The sequence below is a fragment of the Trichomycterus rosablanca genome, chromosome 24, assembly GCF_030014385.1.
Source record: "Trichomycterus rosablanca isolate fTriRos1 chromosome 24, fTriRos1.hap1, whole genome shotgun sequence".
Taxonomy (NCBI): Eukaryota; Metazoa; Chordata; class Actinopteri; order Siluriformes; family Trichomycteridae; genus Trichomycterus; species Trichomycterus rosablanca.
The window spans coordinates 4,439,739-4,455,795 of record NC_086011.1 but is presented as its reverse complement, the minus strand read 5'-3'; the positions used below and the strand labels follow the sequence as shown (position 1 = coordinate 4,455,795).

At 37.7% G+C, this 16,057-nt stretch overlaps 1 protein-coding gene across 4 annotated transcripts in view; it reads left to right on the top strand.

Moving 5' to 3' along the window:
* kcnab2a (potassium voltage-gated channel subfamily A regulatory beta subunit 2a) overlaps window positions 1-16,057 on the top strand; it is a 56,439-nt gene that overhangs the window by 5,732 nt on the left and 34,650 nt on the right. For 3 of the 4 annotated variants that reach the window (XM_062987030.1, XM_062987031.1, XM_062987029.1), the window contains exons 2-3: window positions 12,843-13,018; window positions 14,445-14,486. In XM_062987030.1, coding sequence (XP_062843100.1) covers window positions 12,942-13,018; window positions 14,445-14,486 — 119 coding nt within the window. In that variant the 5' untranslated portion in view covers window positions 12,843-12,941. The remainder of the gene's footprint in view (window positions 1-12,842; window positions 13,019-14,444; window positions 14,487-16,057) is intronic. The other variant, XM_062987032.1, reaches the window with a different exon arrangement.

Below are 16,057 nucleotides of genomic sequence, written 5' to 3'. Positions count from 1 at the left end.
TAACTCTAATGTTAATGTTGAACAGATAGCAATATTTATTTAAGTAGAATGCAGATATTGGGTGGCATTTATGTCACTTAAAAGGGAAGTTGCTGCTCTTGATGTGATGCAGGGACAGGTTTGCTCAGCTTGTGGGAACAGGTCCAAAGCATAGCAAGGAAGGGTAGAATTTTGGTGCAGTAAGTTGTATAACTGTAGAGAAATCAGGTGTCTACAATACATTCTGCAAGACTTCTTTTTATTACTGCAGATAGTGAGTTGGCACCAAAATATGTTTACTAGGATATGAATATGGTGACTGACACAGCAAATCTTCATTAATCAAATGCAACAGCTTTCTTCCAGTAACCATTGTATTTTACACTGCATTAGTTTTCCTTTTTGTCAGTTAATGGAAAATTCTGGCTCTCTAGAATATTCTAATTAAGCAGTAACCAGTACTCAGAACAGCATCATGAATCAAGTTTATTTTTGCTCTAAATACTTGGAAATAAAACAAATCTGTCTAATGTGAGAGAAAGATGGAGGTTATTACAGATTATTGATATATTTAGTATGAAGTACAACAACATTTCATATGATAATTGAAACAGACACACAAGTTTATACACAAGTGTCTACCATTGGGACAGTGGTTGCTTTAATGGTTAAGGTGTGGGCCTAGTAATCGAAGGGTTGCTGGTTTAAGCCCACCTCCAAGTTGCCGTATTTGCTTGTGTTGTATTTAGTCACAATTGTATGTGCCAAATGCTGTAAATGTGTAATGTATACACAATCTACATCTGCAGAATTCCAACCGCATCAGGATCAATATTACTAAAACTTACTAGAAATTAAACGTGAAATTGTGGCATCTTTGAAACTAGGTATTACATTTAAAATTCTATTTTATTGTATATTATAGTTTACTAATTACAATCCATGTGTAATGCTCAATGAAAGAACACAAGAACCATCCTAATATATTTATTAATACAAAAAGGTTTTGAATAAATATTCAAAATAATCATCTCTGATGGCTCATTGTGGTTGATTACAGAGCTAGATTAAATTTACCACTGCAGAGATGTTGCAAGTATAATTTTTGGAGTTTGACATTTCTCTTTAAATAGTGATTTATTAGTTACTGAAGATGCTGATGTTCTTTCATACTTGCAAACTATTTGATTAACATTGAGCTAGCTGCTCTGCTAGCAATGTTAATGTTACTTACACAGGGCCAGTGATAGCTCAGTGGTTAAGGTACTGGACTAGTAAACAGAAGGTTGCCGGTTCAAGCCCTGCCACCACCAAGTTGCCACTGTTGGGTCCCTGAGCAAGGCCCTTAACCCTCAATTGCTCATTATGTTCTGCTCATTGTGTAAGTTGCTTTGGATAAAATGCTGAAAATGTAAAATGTACTTAAATAATACAATGATTATTATAGTATATTATAATACACAGTAACAGAACTAATTTGTGTGTTTTACAGGCAAAACACAATTATGTATTTACTGCGTTCTGAACATTTAAAATACATTGCATGAGAAGCTTTCAGGCACTCTTTACCTGGTTCACATAGGTTCTCCAAGTACCTAATATAGCCTTCACTTTTCTGTACAGCATCTGTACAGTATTTTTGAGTGTCTATAAGAATTAATAATGTCAGGCACAGATAAGAAGGCCAGACTTGCAATTGACGTTCCAGTTCAGCTTCAAGGTGTTTAGCATGATTGGAGGACACTGAGGTTTTTCTACACCAAAGTCATGATAGAATTGGTAGGGGCCTTTCCCAAACTGTTGAAAAGCTGAAAGCATATACTGAACTAGGGATGATTAACTGGTAACTGACAATGGTTAATGCAGTCAGTTAAACATGTATTTAAATTTATTTCCAATAGCTGAAGCTGGATTTCAACTAATAGTTGAGGTAGAGTGAAAGTTCAGACCACCAATTTAAAACTCCCCCTTGCCCATCCACACCCACCCACAGACTCATTTAGAGAAAGCAGTGCTCTAAAGAACTAAATAGTAAGCTAAAGTTGGTTTTGTTGCACACAGTTTACAACATGAAGGTTGATACAAAGTTTGAATACTTGTACAGTTTAAAAAAAAAAAGGTTTGGTCTTTTACTGGTGTGTTATGGCTGTATGTCATAGGGTGGCATAGAAGGATTGTAGTGGATACTTTTTAAAATGAAATGTATTTGTTTAATTGTTTCTGAGGTGAAATCTCTATGCGTACATAAGCTGCTGCTGGAGTGCAATTCTCTTGAGTATAATCAACTCTCAAAGTGTTAAAGCTTTCCTCTGCGATATTCTTAACTGTCCTCTAATTACTCTGTGGTAAAGATTTAGCAAGAATGTCTTGCTTCATTAATCCTTGTTGTGCAGGAGGAACCAGGAGAAAGGTGTGTTCTCACAGGTGCATGGTACATCCTGTATTTATCACACTTGTCTTCTCATCACAGGGGTGTGTGCTGCTTATTTATCCCTTCACCTTGAGGATTAATGCTGAGAGACACCCTATAGAAAGGGACAAGTGTAAATGACAAGTTCAGTGTGTGTCTGGTTTGTGGAGTAGAGGGGAGAGACAAATCCTGACTTACCAGGGGTTTAGGATCTACACGTTTTCACACTGAATAGCTAGCTATAGTGACTTAATCCACAAGTAGTTTTAAGTAGCTCTTAACTTTTGTAATTATTAACTAGGTATGTCAGTGGTTACCTGGTTAACCAACACATTCATTAAAATCAGTTACCAACAGCTGACTGTTCATTTCAATTAAAGTGAAGCTACAGATCTTTCCATACAAAATAAGAGTGCTGATTTGGAATGCGCTCTCATCCACCATCTGCATCCCCAGTTTTGTTTACAGACACATTTGGATCTTTTAACCAAAACAATGCATTTATATGGTTTATTGTTTATATATCATATAGTTGAACCACACAACTCCAGGCTTGATAATGATAGTTTAGAGTTTAGCAAGAACTCCCCTCCACTCAGGTTTTGGTCACCCTTTTGCAAATTTCCTGGTAGGTGAACTGACTACATTAAATTTCCACTTTGTATGTGTTATGTGTAAATGAGCAAATGTAAGATCTGCAAAACCAACATGTAAAGAAGCTTTGGTTAGTGCTCCCACTGCTCATAAAGCATCTAATCTTGGACCACTTTGTTCTCTTTTCATACTTGTGTTTATTCACTGGTTGGCTTTTTTTCCAACACTTAATGTTGATTAAGTGCATATAATGGCCTTTAAGAGTAGTTTTACAGAAAGGATTTCCTGTGGCGCAGAAAGCCGAATAGAAATGGTGTTCGTGAGTCACATGTGTAAACATGTACAACGTTAGACAGCCTATGTATTTTTCATGCATTTAGGAATGTTAAAAATAGATTTTTGTGGTGAGAGCAAAGCAACCAACATAACCAGACACACACTGTGCCATGGTTGAACTGAGAACTGGAAAACTCTGTTAAATGTAGAAGCAGAGATTGGCATTTAAATAAATAAGTTCAAACAGATCCAAGTACTCATTAATTTAAATATTAAATATGGGATTTGCAGAGGGGGGTAGATTGGCCAAATACATAACTTACTTACTGTAATTAAACAGTAATGACTGAATTACATGCATCATTGATATAACAATATGCCTCAGTAAGAGTAAGAAAGTGCGTCGTTAAAAGATTAAACAAGTACAGCATTACGGGATAAGATTTAGGAGCATAACTTTAAGTGGTGTTGGTGCTAATCAAACAATATTAAATTTAAGTGACTGGAGACAGAGTTTTATTAGTGATGTGTGTAATTTTTTATGTGTTATATCTTGACTTTTTTTTTTTTGCAGTTTTATTTACCTAAGATAATCTACCATGTTTAACACACAAGTTTAACCTTTATATCAGCTTCATGTGGAGTAGCAGTTTTATAGCTTTTTGCACACCCAGTGAAATTCAGTCACAGAAATAAACCACAGCCTGAAATAATGACTGACAAGTAAAACTACATTTGTGAAGCGAATAACTACTTTTGTGTCTCACTCAAAAGTTCATTTATTTATCAATAAAACATGCTTTATTCTTAACAGGGTCACAGTGGACCTCATATGCATGGTTAAAATGACTCAGTTTTTTTCTTAAACAAGCCTTCAGGCCTATCCAAGCATTTGTCCATCAGAGCCGACTTTTCTCAGCACTCTTTCCTAAGATTGCTCTATTTCCTGCTGACTATCTTAAAAAGTAAAATTATTATTATTGTTTACAGCATTCTGTAGAGTAGAATCTAATTCCTTCTATCTGCTATGGATATACCTGCATATATGGACTTTAATAGCGACAATGTAATGTTACAGATTTAGTAAACAAAAAACAAAACAAAAGGCAGTTTGTTGACTTCATCATTTAAAGAACATGTGAAAAAATACAGCGGTGTTAACACTGTACATAGATGTGTAACACCTTAGCAGCATTCCTGTTGTCCTTGGCAGGCCATCAGAAAGAGCATAGCTCTGCAGTAAGCCATGCCAAACGCAGAGGCGTGAAGCTGGCACAGCACGACACGTTGCTTTTGGTAAAAAAAGTGAGAGAATGAGAACCAGCAAGGGCTTCCCCAACCCCACTGCAGCAGTGCAGGAGAGACGCTTGTCATGCTGTAATACTGACTAATTCTGTTATTCATATTACTGCGAGCTGCTGCGAGGCTTAAAATCTGTTGTTGTTTTTTTTGTTTTATGACAAATTAGCTGTTTGAAATAGAGATGGACCAATCGGGGTTTTTGGCACCGATTCCAATCTCCGATCTCCTTTCAGGGACATCGGCCGATAGCCGATTCCGATCGGGGGGGTGGATTAGCAGTAAATAAACTTAAAAAGAGCCTCACAGTAAAGATAAACCGGAGCAGCGCGCGCGCGTGTGTTTGTGCCTTTAGAAGAGACGCTTTGTTCACAGTATCGCTATAAGTGATTCATTGATTCATGAGTTGATTCGTTTTCATGTGAAGCGTAAGTTTCTCTTCTCAGTTATCTCTCCGTGTTTACTGTTATTAATTAAATGTCGTGGTTTTAAATAAACACCAGATACTACAGAACATTTTGTGTGACTCTCTTACATTAAAAAGCTTCATTAAAAAGCTTCATTAAACTGCTATTACCACAGATCTGTAACCGAGTCAGACTCGTTCCGTCTAAGGAGCTAAAAGTTTTCTAAAAGTTCAGCAGATGATCCTGAACTAACGAATTTGGTAATGAATAAACTTTTGCCTCTGATTGGCTCTGTAACGTTTTCTGTTCTCATCTACATCACAAGTAAGAACCGCTTACGATTTACCAAAGTGAACCAGGAGTTTATATAACGTGCTGATAGAATCGACTCAGATGTGACCGGGTTGAATTATCTTTTTAAAGTAAATATTACAATCAGCAAAATTACATCGTAAGAGCTTTCACTGTGGTTTCTGTACGATTGTTGATGAATGGTGATGTGATGGTTGGTGCTTCGTAGCTCAAAGTCTGGATCAATCCACTGAGCTGTTAACTTAACGTGATCTTTATATATCACACGATCGGATCGGCTACTTTTAGGAAATATCGCCGATCGCCAATAGCATATTTTGATTAAAAATCGGCCGATACCGATTCGTAGCCGATCGATCGTCCCATCTCTAGTTTTAAATGTATGTGGTTGACCAAACATGCCTGCCTGTTTTAGTTAAACTGTATGGAATTTTAACATGATTTTAACATGAAAAAATTTAAACATGTTTTATTCAGGACTGTAGCATAGATCTATAGATATAGAATTGTCTATTTCAAATAACTTGTTACTTATACTTTTGGACAGTTAAGGATTTTTGAGCTTTGGATCTACAGGGGTTGGACAAAATAACTGAAACACCTGTCATTTTAGTGTGGGAGGTTTCATGGCTAAATTGGACCAGTCTGGTGGCCAATCTTCATTAATTGCACATTGCACCAGTAAGAGCAGAGTGTGAAGGTTCAATTAGCAGGGTAAGAGCACAGTTTTGCTCAAAATATTGCAATGCACACAACATTATGGGTGACATACCAGAGTTCAAAAGAGGACAAATTGTTGGTGCACGTCTTGCTGGCGCATCTGTGACCAAGACAGCAAGTCTTTGTGATGTATCAAGAGCCACGGTATCCAGGGTAATGTCAGCATACCACCAAGAAGGACAAACCACATCCAACAGGATTAACTGTGGACGCAAGAGGAAGCTGTCTGAAAGGGATGTTCGGGTGCTAACCCGGATTGTATCCAAAAAACATAAAACCACGGCTGCCCAAATCACGGCAGAATTAAATGTGCACCTCAACTCTCCTGTTTCCACCAGAACTGTCCGTCGGGAGCTCCACAGGGTCGATATACACGGCCGGGCTGCTATAGCCAAACCTTTGGTCACTCGTGCCAATGCCAAACGTCGGTTTCAATGGTGCAAGGAGCGCAAATCTTGGGCTGTGGACAATGTGAAACATGTATTGTTCTCTGATGAGTCCACCTTTACTGTTTTCCCCACATCCGGGAGAGTTACGGTGTGGAGAAGCCCCAAAGAAGCGTACCACCCAGACTGTTGCATGCCCAGAGTGAAGCATGGGGGTGGATCAGTGATGGTTTGGGCTGCCATATCATGGCATTCCCTTGGCCCAATACTTGTGCTAGATGGGCGCGTCACTGCCAAGGACTACCGAACCATTCTGGAGGACCATGTGCATCCAATGGCGGTGCCGTGTATCAGGATGACAATGCACCAATACACACAGCAAGACTGGTGAAAGATTGGTTTGATGAACATGAAAGTGAAGTTGAACATCTCCCATGGCCTGCACAGTCACCAGATCTAAATATTATTGAGCCACTTTGGGGTGTTTTGGAGAAGCGAGTCAGGAAACGTTTTCCTCCACCAGCATCACGTAGTGACCTGGCCACTATCCTGCAAGAAGAATGGCTTAAAATCCCTCTGACCACTGTGCAGGACTTGTATATGTCATTTCCAAGACGAATTGACGCTGTATTGGCCGCAAAAGGAGGCCCTACACCATACTAATACATTATTGTTGTCTAAAACCAGGTGTTTCAGTTATTTTGTCCAACCCCTGTAGTTACAAGGTGAACCGAAGCTACACATTCTAGCAACCATTAAAAGTATCTGGAGGCTTGAAAAAACTTTGTGGGTCCTAAAATTTGATTTAATGTTGGAATCCACAATGTGTAGAAAGTAAAAGGAATTATGGATTTAAGATATGCATGTGTAGAAATAAAACAGCCTGTAGAATACATGACACAAAGAACTGAGACTTTTTCTAGAGCAGCAGGTGGTCCTAGCCAGTGTTAGTAGGACATCATTATTAGTATTAATGTAGACACATAAGAAAAATTAAATCTGCACGTAACAATTGGCAATACAGTTAAATTCTGTCAACAAAACCATTTCTGTGCTGAGTATATGTGTAGCCAGAGTTGCTCAGCTCTGTAAAACACCAAACAAGATACAACACTCCTAGTGTTAGAAGTGTCCTTTTTTAAATAGGCTACTTATATAAAGCTTTGTTATTTTCCCTAACTATTGTGATGCAGTGCAGTTGACCTGTGCAGTTACTGTCATCAGGGACCCTATGTTTCATTTAAGAGCAAACTTTATTATTATGCTGTGTGGGAGGAATGCACAAACAAGGATGTACTGAGTGCTGCTACCGCACAGCCAGCTATGACTTTAGGATTAGTAATTTTTATTTTGCATTTTTAAGTTAAGCTTGCTTGTTCATGTTGCCCACCATTAAAATAATCTTAATTGTAATAATCATACATTTAAGATTATTACTGATAATGTTCATTACTACTGATAATATTAGTATACTATTAATATTAATGTACTATTACTAATAATTCATTCCATGTGTAAAAGGTTTAAAAAGTAATTTATTTAAACAACCTGTAAGTGCAGAAACTGATGCATTTATAACAAACAAAAAATACTATTATTCCAAGCAACTACTTCTCATTTTTACTTTATTACATTATATAGGGTGATGGAACGCCTGTTTTGGCTAAAAAGCAAGTTAATGGGGTTAAACTGATAAGCTACTGTAGGTCGGACTGTTTCTTAAAGTATCCCTCTGCTGCAAAACAAAAACCAAGTCTTACTGACATCTTCTGGGTGATTGTAAGTTTTGGATTATTTTGTTCAAGAAGCAATGGATTTCAAGTTTTTTTGTAGATATTCAGGTTTCCTGCCACCTCCCAAAAATATGCCAGTAGGTATATTGGCTACTCTTAAATGCTTTTAGATATAAGTGAGATTGTGTTGCAGTTTAATGGACTGGAATCTAATCCAGTGTGTATCCCTCCCATCTTGTGGCCAGTGTTTCTTTGAAAAACCATTTCCTCTCATCTCTCATTATCCACATAATATCTGCAGTAAATTCTTTGGTTCAGGGTAAAAGTCATACAGCTTTATTCACAGTCTTTCTCTGTAGGGACAATAAAGTACCCAGAGGTGAGTCCACTGTAGACAATTCCCCACCTGCATGAGGTGACAATTGCTTCTCAGCTGTCACTTTCTTACCAGTGTCTATCAGTAACACATGTCTCTTCAGTATGTGTCATCCACACAATGAGAACCACTTCGTTTTTAATGCAGGAGTTCTAATGCAAACCTTTTAGCATGCTGTGTTTGTCTGCTAAACAATGGCTAGCCTTCTGAATCGTCTGACCTTTTTTTGCCAGGGTTATGGAATTGTAGAATTTTTTTTCTCTCTATTCAACATTTTCTTCTGTGGAATTTTTCCCTTGCCCATGTCTCTTGTTATTTCTCACCAAAGGTAGCTTTGTGGTTGTATCTCTGCTGAGTGGTGCTGTAATTGCCTCACAGCATTGGCTGAACAGGAAAAGCATTTTATGAAAGATAATCTTATAAAAAGAGGGCGAGACAGTTTGAAAAAAGGAGTCATTGTAGATATCAGACTTAAGATCTTATTATAGACAGATTAAATTTTTGAATGCAGTAATAACCTCTGTGACCTTGAGAAATGCCTCAGAGTAGTTCAATGCTGTAGCTGCAATACTGAGTGATGGTGTCAGATTCCTGGGTTTTCTTAAATTAAAATGAATTCTAAACAGGCACTTATGCTTGAGCACTTGATTTCAAATCTCAGTGGTGCTAATAACCAGGCCAGGTTGTTGAGTTTCAGTCTCAGCTGTGCTATCGATCTTGTCACTGGCCCAACAGGCACAAGTTGCTGTACCTGAGGGAGGGAGATAGACAGGGTTCCTCATTGCTGCTGCAGTTGTAACCTTTTCCTTCTGAGATCTTTAGGTCTGCTTTCAGTTCAAACCAAGCTGTTGAAACATATGGAAATAATTGGATCACTTGACAGCATTAATGAAACAGTGACTTATTCATTCGATCAGTCATTATCAGCCAATACAGAATGTGAAGGTTGTTATAGGTGTCTGTGATGATTAAGTGTGTCACCAAGCCTAGCTTCACTATCATTCTGTATGTCAGGTAGAATCATTCCTACATGTACAGTCATGCATTTTAGTGCGTCTTTATTTCCTACTCACTAAACTAGCAGAGTTAGGGAACATTGTTCTGTTAGGAAGTGGTGTGTGGTGTTCTTGCTGTAATGTGTTAAGTGCACTGTACTGCATCTTCACATCAGAGCAGTAAAGCTGAGCTCGGCCTCTGGAAGCTGATGCAGGTTGATATTCGCTCTTTCCGCAGTGCTGCAGCACCACAGCCATGAACTCACTGTATCACTTTACCAGTAATGAGCTGTTACACATGCTCTGATTTTCTTTATTTCACGGGCACAGGGCTTGAACACTGCAGCAGCGGAAGCAGTGCGAGTGATTCTTGTTTATTGTTGAGATAAGAGACAAAATCGTGGATGTCTGGGTTGTAATCACATGACTAACATTCTTGTTCTCTTGATGTGTATAATGCAATATAAAGAATAGCCTAGAAGGAGTAACAGTATCTAAAGTGCTGATTCAGAAAGTAAGCTTGAATTCTCTTAATATCTGCTCACAATCTAATGGCTGCTACTTCAGGTCAGTTATGGCTCACATTTAATGCTTATTTTTTGTAGGTATGTTACTGCATCAAGTCATTTACTGTGCATATTATATTTATATCTACACCAGGTACTAGTTCTCAGCCACAGGGGAAAAACAGAACTTTTGAAATCTCTTTCCCCTGTGAACATGATTAAGCAGTGGGATAGCCTGTGTTAACAAGTTTCTGTGTAGAGGAAAGAACTCATTCTTAATGTGGGGCTGGTGTTAAGTGGAGATTGATGGGAGGACAAAGTCACCTTGATGAGGCAGAGCGGCATCACACACTGATGTGTTCATTACTGAGTTCTTTACCATAGCAGCCACAAATCTAATAAGCGTCTGTGTGTGCTTGTGTGTGTGTGTGTGTGTGTGTGTGTTTGGGGTTGTCTTTACTGCTGTGCTCCGTACCTCTCTAAAGGAACGTGATTTACAACTTTAAGGAGCATTTTGGCCTTGCACTGTCACAAGTAATGAGATCCGACACTCATTTGTTTCTGAGACCTTAAAGTATGTTCCTACAAACATAGAATAATTGCCTCAACTGATATGTTGCAATAAAAATAAAGTTGGTGTTGCTATATGGTACATATATGTGAATCTTAGCACAGACAGCATTGCTAGAGCTAGCAAGTGTGTAAAGCACATGATGGTATGTCACAGTTTATCCAGGGTTGGAATAGAAATGTTAATGACCGACAACCCACAAAAAAATAATTGTTTGGTTAATTGAACTGGATCTTCTCACATAGTTTCACATCACTGCCACGTTTACTACGTAACACGGTTCTTAATCTATCAAGCATAAACACTTGTTGCTATGAAACTTGATGTGTTTTATATTTTGAATGAACAGTAAAAGCTTGATGGTTAACCATCGACTGCACACAGGCCTCCTATAAAATGATTTATACACGGTACTTAATTTAATTTAAGTTTCAAATTAATCTGGGCACTTAGTCCAAAATGTTTAAGAACCACCACTCCAGATAAGCATTTTATATTTATTTATTTACTGTTGCTGTTTTTGCTATATGTAGTATTTATTTGAATAAATAATACACATTTTAATGAACAGGCAAGTATGCATGGCTTCTCATGGAGAACAAAAAGAAGATTTATTAGTTTTATCAATCAGGATATAATTAATGAAATTCACCGGTTGTTATTTTCACTGAACACTAAGAAGCACTGTAATGTTGGCTTACATTACTCACTCTGACTCTTGTGTGGGTGAACTTACAGCCACAAAGACAACAGACTGTTGATCAGCTGAAGTCTCATATCAAGCAGAATTTGGCTAAAAATTGCAAGAATTAGTTTTTAGTTCCCAAACCATTTAAAGGTGTCATAGGAACGATGCTGTTTACAACTCTTACATGCCTATATAATGTATCTATTACTTTTATACACTGTATATCATTTTTTTCTGGTTGGGGGGAACCAGAAAATGGCTTCTATGTGCAGGTAAAAAAAAAATTTTGTTTGTATTTTAAAGCAATCTGTAACACTGTGAAACATTTCTCATGGCATTTAGTGATTAGTGAGTAAACATGTGAGAGGATTTGTATTGTCCTTGAATAAACCTTATCTGTTTAGTACAGGCATTGCTTCTTTATCTGTCTCTATCAGTGCCCTGCTTTGGGCACACGTTCATGCATAATTCATGAGGAACATGGCGTTTCATTGGAGCTCAGCGAGGACAAAACGAAGGTTTAACCAGTGACAGATCTAACCAGTACAGCACTCACTGTTTGATTAGTAGTTTGTAATGCATCCTATTTAGAATGTGTGTTTATATTCTCCATTGTGTGGCACTGCTGCATAACATATTGTAGTGAAGACTCAGATTTAACAACATTTTAAAAGAATAGTGCCATCTTGTGGTGTGTGAAAACTACTGCAGCTTGTGCTCTCTGCAGTATCTTTATTCTCTCCCCCACCCCCCACCCCCCCCCCCCCCCTCCCTTACACACTAACACACTTGGCATTTCAAGAGTCCAATAGTCTTTTAATCCTCAACAGTAGGTCTGCAACTATCAGTTATCTACATTTCTGTTTAATGGTTCTTTACTTAATCGATTGTTTTTAAATATAATGAATTAAATTTTTTGAACCTAAAACTAATTGTGGTATTATGATAAAATAAATACACAATGCTATTTAACAAACAACAAAAATATATATCCTCACCAGGCACTTGGGAACACCTGGTTGGTACATTCATTATGCATTTTTAAGCAACACCTACCATACAGCTGATGTTTATGGTTATACAATTTTTAAATACAGCCCACACATACTACATTTCTTTCCAAATACAATATGTGTTGCTCTGTACACCTTGCCGAAAACAATACCGCTGACCCGATGATCTCTTGGTGGTGGACCATTTCAGCCCTGCAATGACACTAACATCATAATAACGTGGTAGTGTCTGTTGTGATATAAGTGCAGGTGCAGCAGTGTTGTTGGGATTTCTAAACACCTCACTAGCCATTGCTAGTAGAAGATTAGTGCTAGTATCAAAAATACGAAGCCAACCATTTTGCCCTGTATGCCTACAACAAGGGCTAACGGGCTATGTAATACTAACCAAGTATTTTAAAAATCAAAAATAACACTTTTGCACCTGATGATGAACTTATACCAGAACAACAAACACTGGATAAAACATGCTATCATGTTATTAAGAATGACACGGCTCAATAAGAGCCATCTAGATTCTACATGTAAAAGTACAGCCTATGTCACATGTTTACATACTACTGTTTTATGTTCTTAGAGGCCCAGTAAGGTGAGAGTCAGATCTTGGTGGTAAGGATAGAGAACGTAACCTCTCGGCAGGCTGGCCACACTCCCCACTCCCCACTCTCCTGCCTCCATGTATCCCGAATCTACCACAGACTCTCCTGCTCGCCTTTCCCTACGACAGACTGGCTCGCCTGGCATGATATACAGGTCAGGATTTTACATGTCCTACACACACGGTTTTTCTTAGAAGTAAGCATGTGCCAGAATTACATGTGTTTGTCGAGTGTTACCCTACCTTTTATCATTATCATTTATCATCATCATTTCTGAGCTATTTTTTACGGTAATGTAGTTACATGTACATCCATACCTGCAATAATGTTGTTAAGGATATGTTACACTGCCTCTTCCTGATATAACTGATATGCCACACTGCTGATCAGCTTTATTAGAGGGTGATGCAACATTGTATGCAAAATATTTTATTAAAAGTAAAATAAAGCTAGTTAAGTACTGGCCTAGTCAGACACATAACAGGCACAGTTGGCTGTCTGAGAGAGGAAGAGCCTAAATGGCCGCTTTCTTGACTATTACTGTCCGGTAGCAGTGCCAGCATGTGTGGTGGAGGAATACAGAAAGTAAGATGTGTTCCTCCATTTGTCTTAGGGCGCTCTGCATAAATCTACCACTGGCGAATGTGTAGTAGCAACTGGCTGCTTCACACAGGGCTCCTCTCCACCGGGGGACCAAAGCAGTGGAAGAAAGTATTGGAAAGAGACCGTACATGTGACATACATAAATATGATGCTACTTGCCTTATTCTTACATAATTCTGCAGATTTCTATGTAACTAGGTCAGCGTGTTGTGCGTCTGTGATTTGGTTCAGTTGCAAATGGAATAACAAATCCAACATTGTTATTAACATTCATGCAAAGTTCATACTACTAATAGGTGTAGTTTTGCATATTCTCACTTCACTTAATGCTAGTTTCTGAATAATTGTCAGTCAGATTTGCTACTGCTGGTAGATTTTACGTTTGCTTTTGCTTTGCACTCTGTGTTGCTATATGATCACATTATACTCATGTTTCTGTAACCTAAGCTTTGGCTTACTAGTTTTTCTTTAGTACAGTACTTAAAGCTTATAAATGAGACAGTACTACTGTATCTATATATCACAAAACTAATGGACAGTTCATGTGTATTTTAACTCAGTCCTAAACCAGTTAATAGGCTTAAAATGGTCTTGAGTGGAAAACAGCATTACTGTTATTGTTTATTGTCACCCGACTCTTAATAATGACATCCTGGAAAGCATTATGTGTAGGTTGTTGTTTTTCTGTCAGTTTATTATGTGTTTTGGGTGGTTTTTGTTTCCATGGTTTGATTTAAATGTGCATATTTTTCTTTTACTACTATTTCTGAGCTATTTTACTTTCATTTAGTATTCTGTTCACAGTAGTGAGTCCATCTATCATCACATTGCCTATTTGTATTGTCTTCAAGCTAATCTCAGTCAGGTCTTGTGTACATAAATCCTGCATCTTTCCATCTGCTGCTCTGTCTGTTTTTCCTGCTGATGTATTAAACTTGGCCCTCCTTTCTGTCCCTCTTATTCCCCGCTGGCCTCAGTGCTCGCTATGGAAGCCCCAAACGACAGCTGCAATTCTACAGGTATCCATTTGATTGCAGTTTGATTAGCTGCTCTAGCTCTTAATCTATTTTTTCTTCTCATTCATTAAAAACACATTAAAATCAAGTATTCAAATTCTACTTTATTTCACTCAGCTCTGATGAATAATGGTTCTAATAATACATAAGGAATACGATGTCAGATCTGTTTTTACAGGCTGTAAATGTTGTAAATATACTATTGCTTCTAACTGATTATCACTACTATTGCATATTTCTCACTGAATGATCTCTATAGATCTCTATATTAGACAGTAACAAGGCTTATTATTTAAACTGCATATATACCATTTCATTATTGAATGGTCAATTCTGATTGGTCAGAAGGTGTTTTATTTTCTATTACAGCACAGCTCCGGTAAATGGAGAAGTAGTACCACTGCAATTAAATGTCGTGAAATCAAATGTTATTATGTTACCAGAACAACAGCTATTTCACAGACACTTGTTTCTTGGACGAGCCTTGTCATGTGTAGCCAATCAATAATAAACGTAGAACAACAAGTAATAGAAAAAGGCAAACAATTTTAAACGAGTAAAGCTTATATGACAGCTGTTTTTATGTTGCATTTTGAAAAGAACTTGGCCACCTGTCCAGTGAGGACCTGTGATAACAATAACGAGGTTCTTTAACTATTAGTCAATCATTTATGTCAGGGATTTCCAAGCTTTTTTAACCACTAAACAATGATCATCTGCATCAAGTACCCCTTTCTATTTCAAAATGCCTAACTAAGTAAAACTTCTGAAATGAAGAGCACTTTTAACATGTTTATAGGAAATCTGACACATGCTGACACTGGTTACCTCTGCGCGCGCACACACACACACACATCTTCATTTTAGTAATTTTGTTTGTTTTTGAGGAGCATGATAAAGCAGTACTGTGCTGAATAAGGCTTAAAAACTTCTTGCCTTAGAGATGTGTAGATAATGACCTTACTATTGAATTTTAATTTAACTGCTTTGCACTTTTTTGCCTTTTAAACTTAAAATGTTCTGCTGGCAACCAGCGGCATAGCTTATGAGAAATTGATCAGCCTGTTGAAGGGCATTACACTGAGAGAAGGTGGTAGGAAAAAAGGATTACTTGTGTTCAATCATCCCTTTAGCCTTGCTGCAATGTACTTAATTTAAAGTGGATCTGTGCTGGATGTTTTTAAAGACTTGTATGTGCAGGTTTGCAAAGGTTTAGGTGAATTTGTGTTAGTAGCACATATTCTTCTGATCTTGTACATGGTCTGATGATTTGTACAAATCGTTAATCAGGTGATGTGGTAAATATAACAGGTTATCTGATGCAGAATTCATTTCAATTCTCATGTAACAGCTGCATGTTTTGAGTGAGTGAGTGAGTTTAACATCCTTGAGATTATTCCACCTCTTTGCAATGCTTCCGTTTGTGAGTGTGAAAAGTGGGAAGGGAATATGGGAGAAATTAGTTGATATGGATCTATATGATCATACAGGCTTCATTGCAAACTAAGCGGACACTAAATATCGTTTCTTCTGAAAGAACAGTCAAAAGCTTTTAGCACAAAAGCCTCTGAATA